Raw genomic sequence first — 27790 nt, forward strand, 5'->3', positions numbered from 1 at the left:
ACTCTTTTTTTTTTTTTTAATTTTTTATTATGTTATGTTAGTCACCACACAGTACATCATTAGTTTTTGATGTAGTGTTCCATGATTCATTGTTTGCGTATAACACCCAGTGCTCCATGCAATACGTGTCCTCCTTAATACCCATCACCGGCCTATCCCAATCCCCCACCCCTCTCCCCTCTGAAACCCTCAGTTTCCCAGAGTCCATAGTCTCTCGTGGTTCATTCCCCCTTCTGTTTACCCCCCCCTCTTTATTCTTCCCTTCTTTCTCCTACCGATCTCCCTGCTATTCCTTATGTTCCACAAGTGAGTGAAACCATATGATAATTGTCTTTCTCTGCTTGACTTATTTCACTTAGCATAATCTTCTCCAGTCCCGTCCATGTTGCTGCAAATGTTGGGTAATCGTTCTTTCTGATGGCTGAGTAATATTCCATTGTATATATGGACCACAACTTCTTTATCCATTCGTCTGTTGAAGGGCATCTCGGCTCCTTCCACATTTAGCTATTGTGGACAATGCTGCTACGAACATTGGGGTGCATATGGCCCTTTTCTTCACTACATCTCTATCTTTGGGATAAATACCCAGTAGTGCAATTGCTGGATCATAGGGTAGCTCTATTTTTAACTTTTTAAGGGACCTCCACACTGTTTTCCAAAGTGGCTGTACCAATTTGTAGCCCACCAACAATGTAGGAGGGATCCCCTTTCTCCACATCCTCTCCAAGAATTGTTGTTTCCTGCCTTGTCAATTTTTGCCATTCTAATGGCGTAAGGTGGTGTCTCAGTGTGGTTTTGATTTGAATTTCCCTGATGGTTAATGATTTTGAACATTTTTTCATGTGTCTGTTAGCCATTTGTATGTCTTCATTGGAAAAGTGTCTGCTCATATCTTCTGCCCATTTTATGATTTGTTTATTTGTTTCTTGTGTATTGAGTTTGAGAAGTTCTTTGTAGATCTTGGATACCAGTCTTTTATCTGTAGTGTCATTTGCAAATATCTTCTCCCATTCCGTGGGCTGCCTCTTAGTTTTTCTGACTGTTTCCTTGGCTGTGCAGAAGCTTTTTATCTTGATGAAGTCCCACAAGTTCATTTTATCTTTTGTTTCTCTTGCCTTTGGAGATGTGTCATGAAAAAGGTTGCTGTGGCCGACGTCAAAGAGGTTGCAGCCTATGTTCTCCTCTAGGATTTTGATGGATTCCTGTCTCACATTGAGGTCTTTCATCCATTTAGAGTTTATCTTTGTGTATGGTGCGAGAGAGTGGTCAAGTTTCATTCTTTTGCATATAGCTGTCCAATTTTCCCAGCACCATTTATTGAAGAGACTGTCTTTTTTCCACTGGATGTTTTTTCCTGCTTTGTCAAAGATTAGTTGACCATAGAGCCGAGGGTCCATTTCTGGAATCTTTATTCTGTTCCATTGGTCTATGTGTCTGTTTTTGTGCCAGTACCGAGCATGTGACTCTTGATCTCAGTGTTGTGAGTTTGAGCCCCACATTGGGTGTAGCCATTATTTTAAAATAAAACGTTAAAAAAAAAGTAGTGATTTCTTTTTAATTATCATTCCTAGAGTTCTGGGATTGTTACCAGACTCTCAGAGATTGCCAGTATAAACTCTACAACAGTGAATATTACTTAGTGGGTTGTTAGCTAAGTCTGAATCTAGCCTGTTGGTTCAAAACATGGCTTTACATCAACACGTGAGATATTTTCAAAGTACTGGTCCTTACAGCAGGTCTGGAAAGATGCTTGGTAATGCATGTCTTTATGTTCTTCGCTGATCTGTTACAGGCAGCCATTTAAAGGCTACTGATTTGGCCAGTGGTGCTCTGAGTAACCAGTAATGATTTATGTGGCTATTTTAGCAAACATTTCTTCTTTATTCAAAAATGTTTAGTCTGAATGTGATATAAGAATAATATTTAAAGATCTATAGGCAGGTACAAGTTAAACGTGTCTAGTTGCTGAAATATACTTCTCACCAGTAGTATTTCAATAAGACTTGATTGTTGCTTTTTGTTCATAACTCTCTTATAAGGGTCTCAGAGTTGTTTTGTTGTTGTTGTTTTTTAAAGGGGTTACTTCTTTGGTTAAAAGTTCAATCAGTTGAGCTAATGATAGTAGTATAAATTTCTTCCTATGGGCTTAGTTTACATCTTAATAGACATTTTTATCTTAAAAGTTGTCTGAAAAAGAGAAAGGGACACCTGCGTCGCTCAGTCAGTTAGGTGGCTGCCTTCAGCTCGGGTCATGATCCCAGGGGCCTGAGATCGAGTACCCCATCCCACATCGAGTCCTGCATCCCATCCGGCATCCCCTCATCTGGCTCCTTGCTCAGCAGGGAGCTTGCGTCTCCCTCTCCCTCTGCTGCTTGCCCTGCTTGTGCGCGCATTCTCTCTGTCTCTCTCTGACAAATAAATAAAGAAAGCTTTGAAAAAGAATAATAATTATTCATAATCTCACCATCCTGACATAACCATTGCACTTTTTTGAATTTTCTTTTGTTACCAAATTTGGTCCATATGCAGACATTTTTACATAATTAAGTCTAACTAGAGTTAGCAACTACCAGCCTTATAATTGCCACACAAACCTTAGGTACTTCCTCAGGTTCTCCAGTTTAAGAAGAATATGTAACAGTAATTTTCATCTTAAGTCCTCATGTGTGCTACAGTCCTATATCTGGAGCAAGAAAATTCACTATAGTGAATTCTCTGCTGTCCATATTAGTGATGGAATTGGAAAATAGTACAGAATAGATCAAGAAACCTTTAAAAGTCCCATTTTGTTTTGGATTTTACTCTATGATTTTTGACACTGTAATGATCATATTTTAGAAATTTAGCTGGGTGTGCTTGTGTGGCTTAGTTGGTTAAGCATCTGACTCTTGATCTCAGCTCAGGTCTTGATCTCAGGGTTGTGAGATCAAGCCTGCAGTGGGCTCCACACTTAGTGTGGAGTCTACTTAAAAAAAAAGAAAAGAAATGTAGCTAGTGTTAATATGAGTTGGCATTCTCTGAGCATGTATTAGTTGATAAGAAGCAGGTAATTGGAACATTAGTGACAATTTATTATTACTATTACTATTATTTTGAAGATTTTATTTATTTACTTGAGAGAGAAAGAGACAGAGATAGCGAGAGAGAGCACAAATAGGGAGGAGAGAGAGAAGCAGACTCCTTGCTTAGCAGGGAGCCAGACTTGGGGCTTGATCCCTGGACCCTGGGATCATGACCTGAGCTGAAGGCAGACGCTTAACCAACTGAGTCACCCAGGCGCCTCCACGATTTATTATTAATTGATTTTTTCTTAATTTATTATACCTTGAAAAAATTCATATTTTGATTTTTCGTAATTCACAGTTCATAACTCTAGATTTAACAGTAATCTGTATTATTAACAATTAGTAGGGAGTCTGAGCTCCAACTTCCCATTTCCTATTAGATAATTGGCATCTATTTCCCAATTCAGAATGCTTGGGAAGTGATTGGCCTACCTAGATGCACACCTCTCTACATTTATGCTAGAGAAGATTATATTAGATATAGGTGAAGTGGTACTGCTACTACCAGGTACTTTAGGAATAAAATACTTTTTATCGTGTGTGAAACTAGTTACTATAACAAAGATTCTTTGGGAAAGTGCTTTTCAAGTTTCAAATAGGAACATAACCTGATTATAAATCATGAGCTGCATTGTTGTAAATTTCATTCTTTTCTGTTAGTAAAAACATTCGTTTCTGTTAGTACATTTCGTTCATTTCTTTTATTCTCCACCTTCCCTTCCCAGCTTGGTTTTATAATTATCATGGATCTTATTTGAGCATTGAAATGAAAATGATTCTCAGTTTTTTTCAGTGTTAACCTAAGAATTGATTGAAATTGTTTTTGTTTATTTTAGGAAATCTACCTTCTTCAATGTATTAACTAATAGTCAGGCTTCAGCAGAAAACTTCCCATTCTGCACTATTGATCCTAATGAGAGCAGAGTACCTGTGCCAGATGAAAGGTTTGACTTTCTTTGCCAGTACCACAAACCAGCAAGGTAAGAAAATCTTTATACATTGTTTATTTGTTGGCCCTATATGGACTGAGTAAAAATATGTACATGATATATTTAAAATCATATAGAGGGTGCCTGGCTGGCTCAGTTGGTAGAAGATGCGTCTGCTGATCTTGAGGTTTTGAGTTTGAGCCCCATGTGTGGTGTAGTTTACTTTAAAAAAAAAATCATACAGAAGGGGTTTTTCTCCAAAATTAATGTATTATGGGCAATTATAATATAGAGACCATAGAGAAAGGTGAGGAAAGTATACATCTGGCTGTTAACATTGCAGTTATTTTTTCGGGGAGTATGAAGTAGAGGGAATAAGTAGCCTGTATTATATGATTCCATTCATGTAAAATTATATGTGTACATGTATATACATAGGAAAATGTATGAAACTGCTTGATGGTTATCTTTGGGTAGTAGAATTTTTAGGTGATTTTTACTTTCTTTTATTTATTATTGTTATTTATGATTTTTACTTTCTTGTATTCTATATTGTTTGAAGGTTTTGTAACAAGCATGTATTATATCTTTAATTAGAAAAAATAAAATAATACAGGTTCATTGTAGGAAGTTCAGACAGTATGGAAATGTATAAAGAGAAGAGTAAAAGTCACCTATACCTTGATATCACAGATATAAATACTTTGGAGGTATATTCTTCTATACTTTTCCCTTACTTACAAAAATAGAATATATTTTTACTTGGGGTATTACTAATATTTTTCTAGGTTAAAAAATACAGATTTAAATAATTTCTAATATAACTTTGTTTAATACTGTATTATATGAATGTACACTTTATTTCCCTATTATGAGAATTTATTTTGCCTTTAGTTTCTCACTTTTTGAAATGTGCTGATAAATCCCAAGTTTCTGTCTCTATTCCCAAAGTCTGCTGATCTACAGACATATCTAATTTCCTTCTTGACATTGACACTTGGATGACTAAATAGATGCCTCAGACTTGACATGTCCAAAATGGACGTCTTCATTTCACTCTGCCTTGTGCCAAATTTGTTGTTTAGGACTTTCATAATTCCATAAATAGCACTGTTATTTCCCCAGTTGCTTAAGTCAAAGTCTAAGATTTATCTTTGATTCCTCTCTTTCCTTACCCCTACATCCAATCTATCAACAATTCCTATGAGTTCTTTCTTTTTTTTTTCCTTAAAGATTTTATTTATTTGTCAAAGAGAGAGAGAAAGAGCGCACAAGCAGGGGGAGTGTCAGGCAGAGGGAGAAGGAGGCTCCCCACTGAGCAAGGAGCCCGATGTGGGACTCAATCTGAGGACCCTGGGATCCTGACCTGAGCCAAAGGCAGATGCTTAACAAACTGAGCCACCCAGGCATGCCAATTCTTATGAGTTCTAACCACAAAATATATACCAAATTTATTTACTTTCTCTACTTTCATCTATTAGATTGAGCATCCACTGATTTTTTTGATGAATTATTATAGTGATGATTGCCACATGGTGATTTTATAATTCCCTCATTTCTTCTTACTATTTGTTGGCCGCCGACTGTCAGGAAGAGCTTTCTTGTCTTCATTTATTCACTCATATATTCATTCATGGAAGCGTTACTTAATTGGTTACAGTACGTCAGTCACTGGACATGGTTCAAATTATAGTCCTGAAATTGACTCCTCAAACTGGCTTCTGTTTTCTTTTTGAAGCCTTTTTATTTTTAAGTGATTTCAAATTTATATAAAAGATGCAAAATTACCCTCAGAATGCTTGTGTGCCCTTTACCCAAATTTCTTTGAACCTTTGAGAATGAGTTGCAGACGTGATGCCATATTGCACTTCCAATTCTTAAATTTGTATTTACTAAATACAGACATTCTCGCTCTCTTTTTTAAGACTTTATTTATTTATTTGAGAGAGAGAGAGAGAGTGAGCGTGCACATGAGCAGGGAAGGGGCAGAGGGAGAGGGAGAAGCAGGGAACTCCTCAGTGGGAAGCCGGATGTGGAGCCTAGGACCCTGGGAGCATGACCTGAGCCGAAACCAAAAGTTGGACGTTTAACTGACTGAGCCACCCAGGCGCCCCCAGACATTCTCTTACATTACCACAGTAAACTGCCAAAATCAGGACATTAACATTGATCCAGTGTTACCATCTAACTCATAGATTCCATTTGGATTTCTCCAGTGGTCCCATTAATGTGCTTATTTGTTTAATTCCTTTATATCTCACCAATCTCTTGACCCCTCTGTCTTGTTGGCTGATTTGAACACTGCTGGTTTGGTCCCTGGCTACTACTAGATTGCTCTCCTGCCAAGATGCCTTATCCAGGCCCCGGCTACTGTGCTACCTTTTCTCCCCACTCTTACTCTTGTCACTGCTAGACTGTGTGGTCATGTGACATTGCTGAAATTTCTCAGAGACTGGAAGAGAACAACAATCATAAAGCTCTTAGACTTCAAATTTGTTGAAATTTTAGTCAGTGAGGGAATTAATTTCTCTTTTCCTTTGCTAGTGAACATTGCTAGTGAACATTGATTAAATGTTTTTTTGGAAATAAAAATATTGAGTGGGAACCATCTTCCTTTTTTCTATAACATAATTTTGGCCTCTTTGTGGTTAAGCAAATAAAAAAAATTGACAGTAATTCATAGTACAATTGACCCTTGAACAGCATAGGTTTGAACTGTGTAGGCCCACTTATACATACATTTTTTTACAGTGCAGTACTGTATAGTTTCTCTTCCTTATGATTTTTCTTAATAACATTTTCTTTTTCCTAGCTTACTTTATTTTTATATGTAAGAATATAGAATATAACATATATACATACATGTTAATCAACTGTTGTATTATTGGTTAAGGCTTCTGGTCAATAGTAGCTATTAGTAGTTAAGTTTTTTTGAGGGTAAAAAGTTTTATGTGGATATTTCCCCTGTGTTGTTCAAGGGTCAACTGTCCTTTAATCTCCATATTTACATGGCGAACTGGTTTTCCTAACTTGGTTTCTAACTTGTGTTTACTACGCCTTTACTTTGAACAAAGCAAGTTTATTTTGTATATATCTCTATTTCTGTTGCTGTTGTTAACATCTAGATTATTACTGTGCTGATAACTAGTTCACATAATTACCTGCATTTTTGGTCTATATAACCTACATGATGATTAAGTGCAAATCCAGATATCCTTTGTTTGAATCCCAGTTTTGTCATCATTAGCTGAGTAGTCCCCTGAATGTAAATAGATTTCTTAATTCCTCTCAAGTTCAATTTCCTCATCTTTAAAGTAGATTTAATAAATAGCACTTACCTGTTGGAGTTGTTTTGAACTTTGAAATAATACATGTAAATCACTTTAGTCCAGTGGGGGTCACAAAGTATGTTGGCTCATTCTATAATGATTACTTTTATCGGTACACTCTTAAAATGTTCTCCATTGCTTTTGTGTCTATATGCATGGGCCAACAGAACATTGTAGTAAAATTTGTCAGTTTTAGTTTTTTATCAGGTATCGGTTTTAGTTTTTTATAGACACAATAAAAACATCTATTCTGCTTTATAGTTTTCCTTCATTTTCCTAGGTAAGAAAGTCCTAAAGTATTAAAAGATTATTTCTTATTTAATTTTTTTGGTATTCATTTATCAAATCATCATTGAGAGTCTTATAAATATTGTTCTAGAAGGGACAGGATTACTTCATGTAAAATATTTTGGAAATCTATTTGGCTAATAAACAGGTTCTTAGTACTATTTTATAATAAAACCATCTTTTGTTTTTCAGCAAAATTCCTGCCTTTCTAAATGTAGTGGATATTGCTGGCCTCGTGAAAGGAGCTCACAATGGTCAAGGCCTGGGAAATGCCTTTTTATCTCATATCAGTGCCTGTGATGGAATCTTTCATCTAACACGTAAGTACAGTTATTTATTTAATTGATTCATTTCATTATAATCAGTGTTTTCTTTCCATTGCTCAAATAAAATTAGAAATGACTGACTAATAGATTTGCTTTGCTTCACAAGATGAATCATGGCTTGGTCTGCTAATTGTGACTTTAATGTTATTTAGTATTTCCGTACAAGAGGGCTTTTTCCATAGCAAATGTGTGCTGTATTGATATTCTAATTGAATTTCATCCCCTGTTCTGGATTAAGTCCACTGGGAAGTGTTTCTATGTGGATGTAATTTTGTTGATAATAAAGGCATTTTGAAATTTTCTTAACTTGTGGAACTTTTCTGCATTCTTGGTTTCCATGTGTTGAGAAGGCAGAATGAATAGAGGAGAGGATTCCGTTATTCCAGAGGAGAGAAAGGCATCCAGGTTATTTATTGAGATGAGAGGGTTAAGGAGAAACTATAGATGAGCTAGTCCTTAATGGAGAGAGGGATATAAAGCAAAGAGAAAAACCGGTAGAACTATGTGTTAGTTTATGATCTTTTGAGTGCAGGAGTGAGCCAAGAACATAGTAATACGTTGACGGAAAGGTTCAGGTTAGGTTTAGGTTAAGGTTCAGGTCAAGACTGCACCGCATGTTATTCTAATGGTATGGTATTGTAATGAACAAATCAGTGCAAATGAAGGAAATGCAAGTTGGGGTACAGGCCAGTTGTGGTCTGATTTAGTGCTTTTGCTTGTGGTCCACGACTAGATAGCAACTATAGCAATTATAATGAGCAGTTAGAAAATTTTATAGTCACTTGAGGAAATTTTTTTGTCATTTGAATCTAATAAATAGTGGTAGTATTTTTGTTTATTTTTTTAAAAATTCATTTTTATTGTATTTTTTTTTTAAAGATTTTATTTATTTATGGGGCGCCTGGGTGGCTCAGTTGTTAAGTGTCTGCCTTTGGCTCAGGGCGTGATCCCGGAGTTCTGGGATTGAGCCCCACGTCAGGCTCTTCCGCTGGGAGCCTGCTTCTTCCTCTCCCACTCCCCCTGCTTGTGTTCCCTCTCTCGCTGCGCTCGCTTTCTCTGTCGAATGAATAAATAAAATCTTTAAAAAAAAAAAAAAGTTGCTAAGAGAGCTGATCTGAAGAGTTCTCATGGCAAGAAAAAAACATTAAAAAAAAAGATTTTATTTATTTATGTGAGAGAGAGACAGCCAGCGAGAGAGGGAACACAGCAGGGGAGTGGCAGAGGAAGAAGCAGGCTCCCAGCGGAGGAGCCCGATGTGGGACTCGATCCCGGAACACTGGGATCACGCCCTGAGCCAAAGGCAGATGCTTAACGACTGCGCTACCCAGGTGCCCCTATTGTATTTTTTCTAAAGATTTATTTATTTGACAGAGAGAGAGAGAAAGAACACGCGTGCACAGGAGTGGTGAGCAGGGGCAGAGCGAGAGGGAGAAGCAGGCTCCCTGCTGAGCAGGGTAGCCCGATGTGGGGCTTGATCCCAGGACCCTGGGATGGTTATTGCTGTTAGGTAAAGATTGAGTGGGAGCTAGTATGTCAGGGGAAGGAGGAAAGAAAGGAGAGATTGATTTTTAGAGTAAATGGCTTGTTTCAAGGTCCTGCTGCTTTGAAAGGATTGTCACAGTGTCTAGGATGAATGATGATGAGGAATGATGGAAAAGAGCCAGGGAGGTAATTGGGAATTCACCATGTCCACCATGTTTAGGCTTACTGGCTTAAATATGAAGAGTTTTAAATGGAGAGTTGGGGTGGGAAGGCAGATTAAATTGCAGGAGCTCATTTTGCAGTTATTCAGTTGAGTTACATTTTTAATGTTTTAAGACATCAAAATGGAAATAGGCACCAAGAGTTAGAAATTTCATTGTTATAAAAATATTTTCAAGATACTGGTAATGATTTTCATAGACGTCTGGCCTGACAAATGTAGAACACTTTTGTAAAGGAATCTATACACATTATTTCATTTGCTTACTCCTTTAGTAGTGTTTTTTTCTTGTGGGGTTTGTTGCCTAACGTGTAGGTGTTTTAAGTCTCTTTCTCCATGAGTCATTAGAGTTCACTTTAAATTTCCTTTCTTTCTTTCTTTCTTTCTTTCTTTCTTTCTTTCTTTCTTTCTTTCTTTTTTTGTTGAAAGATTTTGTTTGTTTATTTGAGAGAGAGAGAGAGAGCGAGAGCACAGAAGTGGGGTAAGGAGTAGAGGGAGAAGCAGACTCCCCCACTGAGCAGGGAGCTCGGTGCAGGGCTCGATCCCAGGATTTTGGGATCATGACCTGAGCTGAAGGCAAACACTTAACCACCTGAGCCACCCAGGCGCCTCTAGAGTTCTCTAGAACTCATTATCTTGTTCACATGTATGCAGATTTGGAGTTACACTTAACTTTTAAAGTGTGTTTTTAAAGTTACTGGATACTAACTTTAGCTATGGGTTCAACTAGAGAAACAAGAATTTAATCTTTCGGTGAATAAGCATTTATAGCTGAACCCATAGCTAAAGTTAGCAAAAGTAAGTCTTACTGGGACACATAAAAATATAAAAATTGCCAGACTTTGACTGAGAGCTAATCTTTTTATTCTGGTGAATTTTATAAACAAAGCTTTGTGGGAAGTATTTTTACTTCCCAAATGAATTTCTGCTTATTAAAATTAATTTGAAAACAAATTTACTTATTGCAGGGTGACATTTTCTTGCTATTTTAAATACTTAGAAAACTTTAAAAAAATGCTTAGAAAACTTTTTCAAAAGAACATTAATTGAAGACTACTCTAATAATTTGTTCATTATGTGAAACTTCTTACGTAGCTTATTGAAGATACTCCTTTAGTGTATAATCCAGTTTGTAGCAAATGTAGACCAATTTTATATAGGAGGTAGATGTAACGTTAACATTTTTTTCTGCACATAGTAACATGGATTAATCTCAAAATAATTACGCTAAGTAGAAGAAGCCAGTCCAGAAAAGAGCGTAACTATATGATTCCATTTACGAAAGACTCTAGAAGATACAAAACAATCTATCAGAAGGCAAATCAGTGGTTGCCTGGGATCAAAAGGATGGGGAACGGGAGGGGGGGAGGGAGGGATTTAAAGGGGTGTGAGGAAACTTGGGGTGGTGGAATGTTCATAATCTTGATTGTGGTGATGGTATCACAGGTATATACATGCTCTATATCAAATTGTACACTTTATGCACAGTTTATTAAATGTTAATTTCACTCGGCAAAACAAAAAAGAAAAAAAAGGAAAAGGATGTGGAAAATTAAAAAAAACCCAGCAACGACTTCTGTGTCACTTTTCCTTCTGGGGGAGTTTTGATTGGACTCTCTTATCCTGATTGTTTCAGTAGTATAAGTATTTCAGGTCCTATTTCTAGGTTTTCATTAGTAGGTTGATACACTGTTTGTGTTGATTTACAAATCAGAATTAAACCTGACATTTTGTGAAGAAACTTGGATTTTTGGTGCATTAAAGTGACATTATTTGTCTTTTTCATATACTAATCTGATGTACAGAATCTTTTCAGCTGGAGAATTCTTTAAAAATTCCAAACTATTATTATTTATTGGCAAGTTTGTTGGGCAAAACATTTTTTAAAAATTTCATTTATAAAATTCAGGAGTATGTGTATTTTATTTTTTAAATTATCATATAGTAAAATTGACTTATTTTGGCATACAGTTCTATGAATTTTAGCATATGTATAGATTTGTGTAACCACCAGCACCCAGGGTGCAGAACACTTCACCCCCAAAATAGTCCCTTATGCTGTTCCCTTTCTAGTCACACTCTTGCCACTCTGAAGCCTGACAACTATTGATCTGTTTTCCATCACTTGAGTTTTGTCTTTTTGAGAATGTTGTATCAGTGAAATAATAGCAATATGTATTGTTTTGTTTCATTTTGAAAACATTTTTACAGATGAAAGCTAATGGTGTTACTAGCATAGAGTCCATCTATTAGACATGTTTCTGGAACCTAGGAGGGGCTGAAGTTAATCCAGAGGGGGTTGTTTTTCTGTTTTCTGTGTACTTTTTTAGTTTTCTTTAATCTCATTCTTTCTATTCTTTTATGGATCTCTTAAGTGTTTTTAAATAACATAATGTTTTTTTCACTCTTGGTGTTTTGGGAAACACTACTCTTTTTTATTTCAAAGTTTGCTTTTTAAAAATTCTTAGCATAATTTTGTCTTAAACCAGACTAAGTCTTGAACTAATGGGCAGAACTGCCTGTCTCTAAAACATGAATTGCCTGAAAATACAGGATGTTGTGAAAATGGGAAGAATCCTGTGTTTGTCGAATTTGTCTACCGAAGAGCTCTAACTGCAAAGGGTGGGGAACATGGGGGCCTTTGGTACACAGTGTAGCTCCAGATACTTGACTCTAAGGAAAAGTTTTTAGCATCTCATGGTTTACTTTCTTCTGTACTTCCAGCACTGCGCACTCCCCAATTTGAGAAGCAGGATTGTAGGTTTTGATATAAATACCCTAGACCTACCAGAAGGCCTGTCTGACCAAAGAACTAGGCCCAACTTAATTTTTTTTAAAGATTTTTTTTTGTGTTTTTAAGATTTATTTATTTATTTTAGGAGAAGGAGAGTCTTAAGCAGATTCCATGCTGAGCATAGAGCCAGACTCAGGGCTGTATCTCATGACCTAAGATCACGACCGGAGCCAAAACCAAGAGTCCAATGCTTAACCAACTATGCCACCCAGGTGCCCCAACTAGGTCCAACTTATAATAATAATAATGAATATCTTTATAGCACTTTGTTTATTTAGTGCTTTTTAAATTGTTAGGTCTTGATTATCAAAGATCCCAGTGAGATGTGTATGCCTATTGTCATCCTCATTTGAAAATGAGAAAACCAAAGCTTAGAGAGGTAAAATCATTTGCTTTAGTCACATAATTGAAAGATGTCAGTCCCTGTGATTAAACCGACTTTGTATGGCATCAGTCCTTCCTACCACACTCTTTCTGTCTTGAGCATAGCATTAACTCCAACTCTCTGTTGTCCAACCTCTGGAAGAAGTGTCTGAGGGAAAAATTAAACAGTATATGGAAAAGGTACCTGATTTTCTAAGGATTAAAGGTAGCTTTTATTCTTTTTATATATGTGTGTGTATATATGTATATATATATATGTATATATATGTATTTATATATATGTATGTATTTATATATATATATATACTTAAGATTTTATATATTTATTTGACAGAGAGTGAGAGAGCACAAGCAGGGAGAGTGGCAGAGGGAGAGGGAGAAGCAGGCTCCCTGCTGAGCATGTAGCCCGATTTGGGGCTCAATCTCAGGACCCTGGGATCATGACCTGAGCCGAAGGTGACACTTAATTGACTGAGATACCCAGGTGCCCCAATATATATATATTTAATAAGGTTTTTATTTTAATTCCGGTATAGTTAACTTATATTATTAGCTTCAAGTGTATAATATAGTGATGCACCAGTCTCTTACATCCTCCAGTGCTTATCACAAGTGTCCTCCTTAGGGGCACCTGGGTGGCTCAGTCAGTTAAGTGTCTGCCTTTGGCTCAGGTCATGATCCCAGAGTCCTGGGATCAAGCCCCGCATAGGGCTCCCTGCTCAGTGGGAGCCTGCTTCTCCCTCTCCCTCTGCCTGCTACTCCCCCTGCTTGTGCTCTCTCTCTCTTTCTCTCTGTCAAATAGATAAATAAAATCTTAACAACAAACAAACAAGTGTCCTCCTTAATCCCCATCATCTATTTCACCCATCCTCCCCATCCACCTCCCCTCTGGTAACCATTAGTTTGTTCTCTGTTGTTGAGAGTCTCTTTCTTGGTTTGTCTCTTTTGTTTTTTCCTTTGTTCATTTGTTTCTTAAATCCCACATATGAGTGAAATCATATGGTATTTGTCTTTCTCTAACTTACTTCTCTTATCATTATATTCTCTAGCTCCATCTAGAGAATTGTTGCAAAAGGCAAGATTTCATTCTTTTTTATGGCTGAGTAATATTGCCTTGTAAAGGTAACTTTTACTCTTAAAGCCTGTGCCAGAGCTCCATGAGTAGGAGTTGGGGACTCAGATTAGATTACAATGTTGGCATGCTTTTGTAAGTACTATCTATCTAGATAATATGTTGTTTCTAGTCATTTGTATTGCCGAATGAAATACATAAGTTTGATGACTCTATCAAGTAGAAAGTCAGTAAAGGATTTTGATGGATAACTGCCATTAGATTTCTTTTTTGCATTTAGAATGTACCTTTCTTAATTTGCTTTACCTGTGTTCACTAAACAAGATACTGGGTCTTTAAAACCTCGTATTAATACTTAAAATAGTGGCCTGTAAAATCATCTGTCAACTTTATTGGTAGGGGAAAGTACGTGTACTTTTGTTAAACGTAATATAAACTCTTATTGGGTTAATAAGTTTATGACCAAGTACTTTTATACTGTAAAAAAAAAAAAACCACAAAAACTCTTAACTTGGCAAGTGTTATTAATACACGCTGACTAAAGCAAAAGCTTTTTAAACAGAGTTTTTAATAGAATTAAGGTTAACTTGAAGAGTTAGTATTCCCTGAAAACCTGAAATAGAGGGAGGAGGATTGCATGTGAGGTAAGAACAAGGTCTTTATAAATGTAATGTATAAATTACCAGCTGAGGGAACCAAAACATAACACATTATGATGACACATTAATATAAGTAATTTTTTTAATAAGGGACATTTTAACAAGTGAGATGAATCATTCAGAGGATTTTAAAGTAGACTTTAAGAGGGAGTAGCTATTGTAAAAATTTGTTGACAAATTTAGGCAAATTTTAACTAGATTACTTTATGAAAGCCCTTTTATTGTCTTTTCAATTACTTCTTCACTGCCAAAGTAGTCAAATATATCTAAGATGTACTATCCATCTTGAATGTTTTGTTGCAGGTTGGAAAAAAATTTCCGCCAGGTATAGTTTTCAGCAGCTCAGGGAATGAGTGTGATGGGTTGTACGTGGGGGAAGGTGAGCACAGTGTGGTAGGCTGTTCTTGTGCCACTGTCAGTCCTCTCTTGAGTATAGGGTTTACATGGAAGTGGAATTTCAGTAAGCAAAGTTGTGCTTCCAAAATACCTAGCACTCATTTTATGCCTGAAAATAAGGTGCTATTTATTGTGCTGGAATTTCCAGAATGTTAGATATATGTTGAGTTAAGCATAACTAAGAAAAAAAAATTCATACATGTTTTCAGGTTTTCTGCCTCTTCATATGGCCTGTGCTTCTTCAAGCTATTGAACAAAACAAACTAATAGTTTAAAGAATTTCTTTTTTTAATTTTTTGTGCCTGTGTTGCTTGAATGAGCATTAAGTACTGACACAAGAATGCCACAAAAATTGAGTTTCAGTTGAACTAATTCCCTACAAAAATACTTGCAATTTTTAGTTCAATTTAATTATTTTTATGGCATCACAGAGGATAAACTTTATGTGAGAAATGAATATCAGAGACTAATTTAATTACCTTCAACACAGAAACCTTACATCATATGTTCTTATGTATTTTGTATATAATATCCTTCCATGAAAGGATAAAGGGTTATAATTAAAATTAGGGGAAAAAACAGTATTTATCTCTGATATTTTGTTGTGGATCACAATTTGAGAAATGCTAACTAAAACTAAAGTCTAGCATTTTTATTTTAACAAAGATATAGTATTCTAAGCCCTATACAAATATTAACTCATTTATTCCTTATAACACCTCTATAAGAATAGGTACTATTATTATCCTCATTTTGTAAATGAGGAATCCAAAGAGCAGAGGAGTTACAGTACTTGCCCAAGATTACCTGGCTAGTAACAGTTAGAAATTAGATTTTACTCTATTTTTTTAATTTTATAATGAATTTTAGTTTTTTTTCCATTTTTAAAATTTAAATTTAATTAATTAACATAATAATGTATTAATGGTTCCAGAGGTACAGGTCAGTGATTCAGCAATCTTATATAATACCCAGTGCTCATTACATCTGTGCTGTTACCCCAGTTACCCCATCCCTTACCTCCCTCCCCACTAGCAATCCTCAGTTTGTTTCCTATAATTAAGAGTCTCTTATGGTTTGTCTCCCTCTCTGATTTCATCTTGTTTTATTTTTTTCCTCTCTTCCTCTACCATCCTTTGTTTTGTTTCTTAAATTCTACATATCAGTGAGATCATATGATAATTGTCTGTCTCTGATTGACTTATTTCGCTTAGCATAATACCCTCTAGTTCCGTCCATGTCATTGCATATGGCAAGATTTCATTTTTTTTGATGGCTGAGTAGCACTCCAAGAAATCAGATTTTAAACTCAGTTGTGGTTACAAAGTCCTTACTCTATGTTGGACTAGTCCATTAATCTGTGCTGAGAATTATCAATGCAAATAAAGAAGTCTTTTTTTTTTTTAATCACAAAAATTTTTATTAGTCTGTGAGCCCTTGAAACTTTTCATCTGTGGACCCACTTTGAGAAACACTTGTTTAAATTCCAGAGAAGTTGCATCAAAATGTATTAGTTCTAGGTCAAGCAGTTTTTCTTTTTCTTTAAGATTTTATTTATTTATTTGAGAGAGAGAGAGACCGTGCACAAGTGCGGGGGAGGGTCAGAGAGAGAAGGAGAGGGAGAAACAGACTCCCTGCTGAGCAGGGAGCCCAACGTGCAGCTTGGTCACAGGACCCCAGGATCGTGACCTGAGCTGAAGGCAGACAGACGCTTAACTGACTGAACCACCCAGGCGCCCCAGATCATGCACTTTTTAAGGATGCCCAAATAATAGATTAAAAGGCAGTGGAGAATTATTTATTTTGTAAATTCCTGAAGGGTATGGGATGACTTTATTTAGAGAAACAGATTCATGTGGCTTGGATTCTAGGTATACATGTTGCAGATTCTTAACACTTTTAGTAACAAAGATAGCAAAACATATTTCAGAAAGAAGAGAGAGAACACATTCAAATGTACTCTCACACATTCTTTCTTCTGGTATTTTCATTTTGATTTATGAAGGGAATAAATAGACAATTGATCAGTAGCCAGGGTCCTGGCAGTATGTGTAGAAGCTTTCATTAATCTTCTAGATGGTGACTTCTTTTTGGAGGTTCTCTGGAGCTTACGTGTAACGATTGGCTGTGTGACTTAATGTGATGTATACGTTGTTCATAACAATCCTGTAGGGAGGCAGTATGCCTGTTTTAATGATGAGAAAACTGAGGCTTAAAGAGACTAGGAAATTAGGCCATAATTTACATAACTGATGAGCACCAGAGCTATGATTTGAATTCAGGTCTGCCTGAAATGATGTGGCTGTCAGTGCTTAAAAATCTACAAGCAGTTGGATAGTTATTTTTTTGAGATATATATTCTTTTCTTTGGTCTGAGTATCAAACTGTTTTTAAATGTTGGTTATGTTTTAAATAATCATTCCCCTACTTAATTGTCCGCCACTCCCGAAGGATCTTAAATGTTTGAAATTATGCAGAAATGTTTTGTTGGATCAGCTTTGTGTGTGTCTGCCTGCCTACCTGCCTCCTTTCCTTCGTTCCTTCCTACCTTCTTTCCTTCCTTCCTTACTCACGTATAGTTGATAAGTTGTGTTATTCCTTAGCTGACTGTTTTTCAGGTTTTTTGAGTCACACAGAATGTATTTTAATGGTTTGTATGATTTTAAAAAGTGGAAATTTTCAGAGTAGAGACCCCAGAAAGGGACCCTTAACTTGGTGGTCAACTAATCTTTGACAAAGTAGGAAAGGATATCCAATGGAAAAAGGATAATCGTCTCTTCAACACATGGTGTTGGGAAAATTGAACAGCTACATGCAGAAGAATGAAACTGGACCATTTTCTTACACCATACACAAAAATAGACTCAAAATGGATGAAAGACCTAAATGTGAGACAGGAATCCATCAAAGTCCTAGAAGAGAACACAGGCAGCGACCTCTTTAACCTTGGCTCCATCAGCTTCTTGCTAGACACGTCTCCAGAGGCAAGTGAAACAAAAGCAAAAATGAACTGTTGAGACTTCATCAAGATAAAAAGCTTTGCACAGCAAAGGAAACAGTCAACAAAACTAAAAAGCAACCTTCCGAATGGAAGAGGATATTTGCAAATGTCTTATATAAGGGTTTATATCCTTATAAAGGGTTAGTATCCAAGATCTGTAAAGAATTTATCAAACTCAGCACCCCAAAACAAATAATCCGGTCAAGAAATGGGCAGAAGACATGAACAGACATTTTTCCAAAGAAGACATGGCGATACAAAAGACCAACTGACATATGAAAAGATGTTCAACATCACTCATCATCAGGGAAATTTAAATCAAAACCACAATGAGATACCACCTCACACTGGTCAGAATGGCTAAAATTAACAACTCAGGAAATGACAGATGTTGGAGAGGATGCAGAAAAGGGGGAACCCTCTTAGACAGTTGGTGGGAATGCAAACTGGGGTAGCCACTCTGGAAAACAGTATGGAGGTTCCTCAAAAAGTTGAAAATAGAGCTACCCTGGGGCACCTGGGTGGCTCAGTCGGTCAAGCATCTGCCTTTGGCTCAGGTCATGATCCCGGGGTACTGGGATCGAGCCCTGCATCCAGCTCCCTGCTTGGCGGGGAGTCTGCTTCTCCCTCGCCCCTCCCCCTCCTCTCATGCTCTGTCTCTCACTTTCTCATGCTCTGTCTCTTGCTTTCTCTCTCTCAAATAAATAAATAAAATCTTAAAAAAAAAACAAAACAAAACTGTCCTATGATCCAGCAATTGCACTACTAGGTATTTATCCAGAGTATACAAACATAGTGATTCGAAGGGGCACATGCACCCTAATGTTTATAGCAGCAATGTCCACAATAGCAAACTATGGAAAGAGCCCAGACGTCCATCAAAAGATGAATGGATAAAGATGTGGTGTATATATATACAACGGAATATTACTCAGCCATCAGAAAGAATGAAATCTTCCCATTTACAATGACATGGATGGAACTAGAGGGTATTATGCTAAGTGAAATAAGTCAGTCGAAGAAAGACAAATACCATATAATTTCACTCATATGTGGAATTTAAGAAACAAAAAGGGGAAGGGAAGGAAAAATTAAATAAGATAAAAGCAGAGAGGGAGACAAACCATGGGAGACTCTTAACTCTAGGAAACAAACAGGGTTGCTGGAGGGGAGGGGGATGAGGAATGGGGTAACTGGGTGATGGGTGTTAAGGAGAGCACTTGATGTAATGAACACTAGGTGTTATATGCTACTGTTGAATCACTAAGTTCTACCCCTGAAACTGATAGTACATCGTATGTTAACTAAATTGAATTTAATTTTAAAAAAAAGTGGGAATTTCTCCATATTTTTGGCATAATTGACATCCATTTTGGGTAAACAATTCTGAATAACTATGATTGTCTCCATTGCTAATGATGTAATATTAACTGTAGAACAGAAATTCTTTATGAATTCTCTGTGAATATTCTTTTTTTTTTTTTTTTTTAACTTTTGGTTTTTCTTATTGGACCCTACATTGAGAAAGAAAAATAACAGTTTCTGGTGTTTGAAGAAACACTAGCAATTAACATTCTAAAAGTTATTTGATGGAGCTCTTTCGGGTCTGCCCCGGAAACAAGATGAAGGGGACGTCATCGTTTGGAAAGTGTGGCAATAAGATGCATACGTTGTGCTGCTGCTGTGGCTCGAAGCCCTCCCACCTTCAGAATTCCACCTGTGGCAAATGTGGCTATCCTGCCAAGCTCAAGAGAAAGTATAACTGGAGTGCCAAGGCTAAAAGATGAAATACCCCTGGGAACGGCTGAATGAAGCACCTAAAAATCATATACCGCAGATTCAGGCATGGATTCTGTGAAGGGACAACACCTAAGCCCAAGAGGGCAGCTGTTGCAGCATCCATTTCATCTTAAGGTTTTCAGCAATTAGTCACACAATAAACGTTCTGGTTTAAAAAAAGTTATTTACACATCTCCAAAGGCAAGAGAAACAAAAGATAAAATGAACTTGTGGGACTTCATCAAGATCAAAAGCTTCTGCAGAGCCAAGCAAACAGTCAAAAAAACTAAGAGGCAGCCCACGGAATGGGAGAATATATTTGCAAATGATGCTACAGATAAAAGACTGGTATCCAAGATCTACAAAGAACTTCTCAAACTCAATACACAAGAAACAAATAAACAAATCATAAAATGGGCAGAAGATATGAGCAGACACTTTTCCAATGATGACATACAAATGACTAACAGACACATGAAAAAATGTTCAAAATCACTAGCCATCAGGGAAATTCAAATCAAAACCACACTAAGATACCACCTTACGCCAGTTAGAATGGCAAAAATTGACAAGGCAAGAAACAACAATTGTTGGAGAGGATGTGGAGAAAGGGGATCCCTCCTACATTGTTGGTGGGAATGCAAGTTGGTACAGCCACTCTGGAAAACAGTGTGGAGGTCCCTTAAAAAGTTAACAATTGAGCTACCCTGTGACCCAGACATTGCACTACTGGGTATTTACCCCAAAGATACAGACGTAGTGAAGAGAAGGGCCATATGCACCCCAATGTTCATAGCAGCATTGTCCACAATAGCTAAATCGTGGAAGGAGCCGAGATGCCCTTCAACAGATGACTGGATTAAGAAGTTGTGGTCCATATATACAATGGAATATTACTCAGCCATCAGAAAGAACGAGTTCTCAACATTTGCTGCAACATGGACGGCACTGGAGGAGATAATGCTAAGTGAAATAAGTCAAGCAGAGAAAGACAATTATCATATGATTTCTCTCATCTATGGAACATAAGAACTAGAATGATCAGTAGGGGAAGAAAGGGATAAAGAAAGGGGGGTAATCAGAAGGGGGAATGAAACATGAGAGACTATGGACTATGAGAAACAAACTGAGGACTTCAGAGGGGAGGAGGGTGGGGGAATGGGATAAGCTGGGGATGGGTAGTAAGGAGGGCACGTATTGCATGGTGCACTGGGTGTTATACACAACTAATGAATCATCGAGCCTTACATCGGAAACCGGGGATGTACTGTATGGTGACTAACATAATATAATAAAAAATCAAAAAAAAAAAACTTAGTGGCTCAGAATAACAACCATTTATCTCACTCAAGTGTGTGTCAGCTGAATGATTCTTCTAAGCAATTGGACATTTCCAAGCAATGGACGCCTTTCAAGATTATCCTCGGTTGAGCACGGTAACAACAGACGCCATAGATCTCTCTCTACTTCTTGAATATTATTCCTTTGTTAGTTTCTAAGATCTCATTCTTGTTTAGAACCCTTCAAAGGTTTCTTATTTCCTATTAAAAAAAAAGTCCAAACTCCTGTGTAGCTTTCCAGGCTCCTCATTATGTGGCCAAGACCAAAACCTTTTCTGGTTTTATTTGTTTCTGCTTCTTATATCTCCTTTCTCTTCCCCCCTTCCCTTTCTCCCACTGGACTCACTCAAGTGTGCGTCTTAGCCTGTCTCCAGCCTCTGCTTCAGCAGCTCTTATTGCCTGTTTAGGGAATGCCTCTTGCTTGAGTGAACGTCTGTACAGGCTGCGAGCTTAGCTGCAATGTCACAGCCTTTGCAGTACCCACCACAGGAGTTAAGTGCTTCTCTCTCTCTGTTCCCTCATTACTGTGTGCACCTTCTCGTCACTTGTTTAACTTTTCCTGGGGGAAACTGGGAAAGTACTTATGAATTTGTATCGAATTGTGTTTTTCAGGAGCTTTGTAGAAAAGATTTCTACAGAAAATTTAAAAATTCCATGTTTGCTAATGATTTAACAACCCCAGCATGTTAAAAAAATAATTAAATGGTTTGGTAGCTTAAAGTGTAGAGAAGAAACTGACCTAGAGAGGGCTAAGGGTTATACCTTTTATAATATAGGAATAAAAGACCTGAATAAGATGTAACTTAACCTCCATTTAGAAATTATACTGATTAAGCAAGATAGGCATGGGATTCCATGTGCACGCACTTTGTAATCTCTTCTGCACAAGGCCTCATGATCTTTTGAAGCAGTCATGAACATCCTTTAGATGTTATTTTATTTCCTTGTCATCTTTATAGATATGGGAAATTTTTGCGGGCTGTTGTTTTTCCTAATCAGTGACTCAGGCCAAATATGGATAATAAGACATGAAATAATGAATTTCTATATATATTTCACTCATCTTCAGTTAGTTATTGTTCTTTCCACACGAGAAAGGGGATCCCTCCTACATTGTTGGTGGGAATGCAAGTTGGTACAGCCACTCTGGAAAACAGTGTGGAGGTCCCTTAAAAAGTTAACAATTGAGCTACCCTGTGACCCAGACATTGCACTACTGGGTATTTACCCCAAAGATACAGACGTAGTGAAGAGAAGGGCCATATGCACCCCAATGTTCATAGCAGCATTGTCCACAATAGCTAAATCGTGGAAGGAGCCGAGATGCCCTTCAACAGATGACTGGATTAAGAAGTTGTGGTCCATATATACAATGGAATATTACTCAGCCATCAGAAAGAACGAGTTCTCAACATTTGCTGCAACATGGACGGCACTGGAGGAGATAATGCTAAGTGAAATAAGTCAAGCAGAGAAAGACAATTATCATATGATTTCTCTCATCTATGGAACATAAGAACTAGGAAGATCGATAGGGGAAGAAAGGGATAAAGAAGGGGGGTAATCAGAAGGGGGAATGAAGCATGAGAGACTATGGACTATGAGAAACAAACTGAGGGCTTCAGAGGGGAGGGGGACGGGGGAATGGGACAGACTGGTGATGGGTAGTAAGGAGGGCACGTATTGCATGGTGCACTGGGTGTTATACGCAACTAAAGAATCATCGAACTTTACATCAGAAACCAGGGATGTACTGTATGGTGACTAACATAATAAAAATAACATTAAAAAAACTAAAAATTAAAAAAAAAGTTATTTAATAGATTAACTGCTTTTGAAAAGAAAATAGATATCCATTTAGTGTATATCACTTTTATGGAGATTCTGTTATGAACATTTTTGTAAAAAGCTAAATACTATTTATTTTTAAAATTTTTTTGAAGCTCGTTATCCACATTTCCTTAAAAGGTTATTTATATAAGCTGAAGGAGCTTTTTAATTTTTTTAATTTCAAAAAATATTTGTTTGTTTGATTGTTTATTTATTTTAAAGAAAGCTCTACTCCCAGTGTGGGGCTTCAGCTCACCACCCTGACATCAAGAGTTGCATGCTCTATGAAATGAACCAACCCCTGAAGGAGCTTTTTAAAATTTAGAACAAACAAAACCTAAGTCTTCATTTACTTTGGAGCAGAAATCCAAGTGTATGATGTTTAGGATGTGCTTTTCAAAATGATACCTTAAAAGTGAGTTACTGCTTAAGTAATATTAAAGTTAAGAATGAAAGGGAAACAAATCAGAACCATGTTAGCATAATGCAGCTATTTTTTCTGCATTTCAGTTTGGTGCTTAAAGTGGACCACTTTCTAGCTATATAATTGTGAAAAAGTAACACTGTGTCTTTGAACTTCATTTTCTCATGTAAAATGGGGATTGTAATACTGCACTTAAATTATTTTGGAGTTTAGAGATCATTCTGTGTCAGTGCATAGAGACTTTTTAATGTTGCTACATTGGTGTGTTTTTTTGGTAAATATAGATTTTTAATTTCAGCATATTTTTTTCATTAAAAAAGTTTTTGTTAGGGTGATGTGTATATAAAATAAAATTTACATTTTAACCATCTTTAAGTGTTCAGGTCAGTGGCATATAGTACATTTACATGTTGTGCAGCCATCATCACCATCCATCTCCAAAACTTTTTCCATCATCCCAAGCTGAAGCTCCATACCCATTAGGCGATAGCTTCCACTTCCTTCCTACTCCAGCCCCCAGCAGCTACCTTTCTACTTTCTATCTCTGAATTTGACTACTCTAGGTACCTCATACAAGTAGAATCATATAGTATTTGTCTTTTTGTGACTGGTTTATTCCATGTTTCATTGCTCTGTCATTGTCCATAGTATGGAAGTACCAGAGTTTATTGAAGTACTTCTGTTTGTGTTCATTTATTTATTTTCCCAGCTTCATGGAGATATAATTGACATACAACATTATGTAAGTTTAAGGTGTACAATATGATGATTTGATACACTTATATATTTTGAAATGATTACTTCAGTAAGGTTAGTTAACACATCTGTCACCTCACATAATTAGCTTTTTTTTTTTTTTTGTGGTGAGAACACCTAAGATCTACTCTTTTAGCTACTTCTGTAGTATAGTATTGTTAACTATAGTCACCATGCTGTACATTAGATCTGTAGACGTTACTCACCTTATAACTGAAAGTTTGTAACCTTTTGACAAGCATCTCCCCATTTCCCCCACCCTAGTCCCTAGCAAATACTAGTCTACTTACTCTCTGTTTCTCTGAGTTGTACTAGAAGAAAACAGTTGTGAGTCTTTACCTGATCACAGGGAAGATAAGAACTCTAAGTATAAAAGTACAACAAGAGTTCTGCTTTCTGAGCTATGGAACAGTTTTGTTTCAAATTTAGAAACATACAGGGGGTTCAGAGTTATAGAAATGTTAATTATAAAGTATATAATCATTTATAGGTATAGAAAACAAAGCTTCAAATACATTTGATGATTTTCAGCTAAATTGGTATGTGCATGCATGTGTATATGTGATAGTGGTGCTAATGGTAGACGTATATGGGATACAGTGTCCTGTTCCTTCCTGAGTTCTCTTCTCCAGTTGCTTGTTCACGTTTTCTGCATGTGGATTTATTTTGAACTCTTTGTGTGAACTTCAGTTCTGTTTATTATTTTGTTCTGCTGACTTCTAAAAGGAATTTTAACTGTCTTACAATAAAAGACAAATACATTGCAACAACAAGGAAGTGACGAAAGCCATTAATGAAGAATGAGAATTAAAGGGAGTAGGGTGGATGGATGGTCAGGAGCCTAGTACATGGTAACACATAACCTATGCCGAATAACGTACTGACACTGAGAATAAATCTTACCGCTGAGCATCGTGGCAGCTGAGGCAAAGAGAAAAAATTATAGGTTGTCTAATTTCATGTGCATCTGGTATATATCAGAAGAGATACCCTTTCCTAGCTCTAAAATGACGTTTAATGCGTCTTTGTAAGACCTGAGGCACAGCCGATGTGCAGTTTTTCTCTTAGTTTGCATAAAAGGCAGTAATCTGGAAGCAATCTTCTACCCCTTTATAATGCTGGATAAAAACAGAGTCCATAGAGTTAGATTATTTTTTTTCCCCTGAAGTATTTATCTTTTCTGGAGTATTTACCTATGCTGTTATAAAGTAGTACAGGTTTTAACTCCAATTCCTACAAGGGCTAAAATGTAGGGAATCTAGATGACTATGGAATTAGCATGTTTTTAAACTACCTCTTTGGAGTATGAACAGGCTTGGGCAGTTGTGACATAGCAAGCAAGTGAACATTAATGCTGTTAGCATGTGTCTGAATTGTTGGCATTTTATTTCGATTTCCAGAAGGGAAATGATTATTAAGCACCTAGTATATGTTAGGTACTAGAAATAGACTATTTCTAATTTATTGTTCCTTTTAATATTAACAGTTCTGCAGGATATTACTATCCAAGTTGTATAGATGAGGATATTGAGAGTGAAAAGTTATGTCGTTTTCCTAGGGTATGTAGCTAGTAAACTGGATGTAGAGCACGTTTCCATTCTTTAAAGTTCTTTTTCTTTCCAGTCTTTCACCATACCACATTGCTTTCATACATTTTTAGATATGACTGCTTAGAATCTGTGTAATAAACATGTTTAAGATCCATGTATTTGTATGTGAGAGAGGGAGAAGATTCAAATGGTTGGTGTACATTGTTTTTCAGAGAATACTTGCCCTGCACAATATATAGTGCTCAAAGAGACAGGTGCTATGTAGTGATTTTAAAAGAATTAGGTTATAGTTTTTGGTTTTTTGTTGCTATCAAATAACTATGTGCCAGGCTGTATGCTAAGTGCTTTATTTGAGTAAATTCATTTGATTCTCAGAACAACTCAGAAATGGATACAGAGAGGTTAGGCAATTTGCCCAACCTTGCACAGTTGGTAGAAGATAATAGTTGGGAGTCGTATTCAGCAAGGCAAGTCTGACTCTAAAATCCGCATTGTTAGCCTTTGCATCAGTGCTGACCAGTAGAAATACGTTGTTAGCCATAAATGTGGCTACTTATGTAATCTAATGTTTTCTGATAGCCACATTTAAAAAAGTAAAAAGAAAAGGTGAAGTTAATTTTAATAATATAATCTATCCAAAATATTATTTCAATATGCGGTCAATATGAAAAATTATTGATATATTTTTGATGTTGTCTCCAAAATCTGGTGTGTAATTTCTGCTTAGAGCACATCTCCCTTTGGACTAGCCACATTTCAAGTAATTAATAGCCACATGTGATTAGTGGGTACAGTATTGGACAGCTCAGCTCTACCCTATACTCATAGGAGGAAATGAGAGAAAGATAACATCAAATTATTGATAGATTTTTGAAGAATAGAAGTGGGTGGGGGGAGAGATGGGTGATTTCCTTTTTTACTTTAGACCCTTGGCTTTTTTTTTTTTTTTAAGGGGACATGTATTATTCTGATTTTTAAAGCATGAGGAATTTTCTAATTTAAATACCAATGTAGGGCATTCACAAATGATTCAAGTAAAATCCTCTAGAGTTCTGTATTAAAACAATGAGAAGGAGCACGTGGGTGGCTCAGTCAGTTAAGCATCTTGACTTGGTTTCAGCTCAGGTAATGATCTCAGGGCCCTGGGATCAAACCCCACATTGGGCTCCCCACTCAGTGGGGAGTCTGTTTGGGGATTTTCTCCCTCTCCTTTTGCCCCTCCCGCTGCTTGCTCTCTCTCTCTCCTTCTCTAAAATAAAATAAGTAAATCTTTAATAAAAAAAACAATGAGAAGATGGCTTTGACCTAGAATGTTGTGATTCAGGAGTTGTCAGGGATCTATTTCTAGCTCTGTAAAATGTTTGATTTTTAAGCTGGGCTGATGAGTGTCGTTCTGCCAGGGTAGGAATTTACTCGCAGATAACTAAATTAGTGGATTCTTTTGTTAAAGAAGTTATTTCCTTGATTACTCTCATAGCATTATATTTGTGTTGTCTCTTCTGCCATAAAGTGATACTTGCATTTTTAAGAAACCTTAATGGAGCAAATGTAGGTTGTAGCATAGTGAGTGTGTGTGTGTGTGTGTGTGTGTGTGTGTGTGTCTGTCTGTCTGTCTGTCTGTGGTGGTGAGGGGGAGGGAAGGCTGTGGGAAAAGGCAGTGCTGTCCTTATACAACTCTTTGTTCTACTAACAAACTAATTTCTTCGCGTACAATTAACTTCCCCATTCCACATATTTTTGGTAAGGGGATATTATCCAACTTCCTCTTTCCACCCTAGGAACCTCAGGGAGCCTTATCTTTGCCCTTGCCAGGTAGAATTGGCCACTTAACCTAAGTTGGGTGTAAAAGATGAAAAGATTGAGGGGACTCATTGAGAATTCAGTATTTCATTTCATCTGGCTTTTTTCTCCCCAAGAGCAAGAATGATGATAGGGAAAGAAGCACAGCCTATTAAATAGATTCTTAGCAATGTTATTATCTCTATATTAGTTGTTTTAATATGCACAATGTAGAATCACCTACACAGAATTCCTTTGTTGATTTGTCAGAGCAGAGGAAAACCCTTGGTAGTCATGCCAGCCCACTGTTGAGATATAGCTACCTTCTTGGTATCAGAAAGTGTTCTCTTATATTAGATTGAATTACATGAAATTTAGGTACAA

The 27790-nt window shown here is 36.8% G+C and overlaps 2 protein-coding genes across 4 annotated transcripts in view; both read left to right on the forward strand.

The window, feature by feature from the left end:
* OLA1 (Obg like ATPase 1) overlaps positions 1–27790 on the forward strand; it is a 175743-nt gene that overhangs the window by 15167 nt on the left and 132786 nt on the right. For all 3 annotated transcript variants that reach the window (XM_040643769.1, XM_040643774.1, XM_040643778.1), the window contains 2 exons: positions 3905–4048; positions 7807–7934. In XM_040643769.1, the coding sequence (XP_040499703.1) occupies positions 3905–4048; positions 7807–7934 (272 nt within the window). The remainder of the gene's footprint in view (positions 1–3904; positions 4049–7806; positions 7935–27790) is intronic.
* LOC103659575 (60S ribosomal protein L37-like) lies at positions 19237–19935 on the forward strand. The gene is given in 1 exon segment (XM_040643784.1): positions 19237–19935. A coding segment is annotated over 1 exon segment (324 nt). The 5' UTR covers positions 19237–19537; the 3' UTR covers positions 19862–19935.

The sequence above is a fragment of the Ursus maritimus genome, unplaced genomic scaffold, assembly GCF_017311325.1.
Source record: "Ursus maritimus isolate PB19 unplaced genomic scaffold, ASM1731132v1 scaffold_1, whole genome shotgun sequence".
Classification (NCBI taxonomy): domain Eukaryota; kingdom Metazoa; phylum Chordata; class Mammalia; order Carnivora; family Ursidae; genus Ursus; species Ursus maritimus.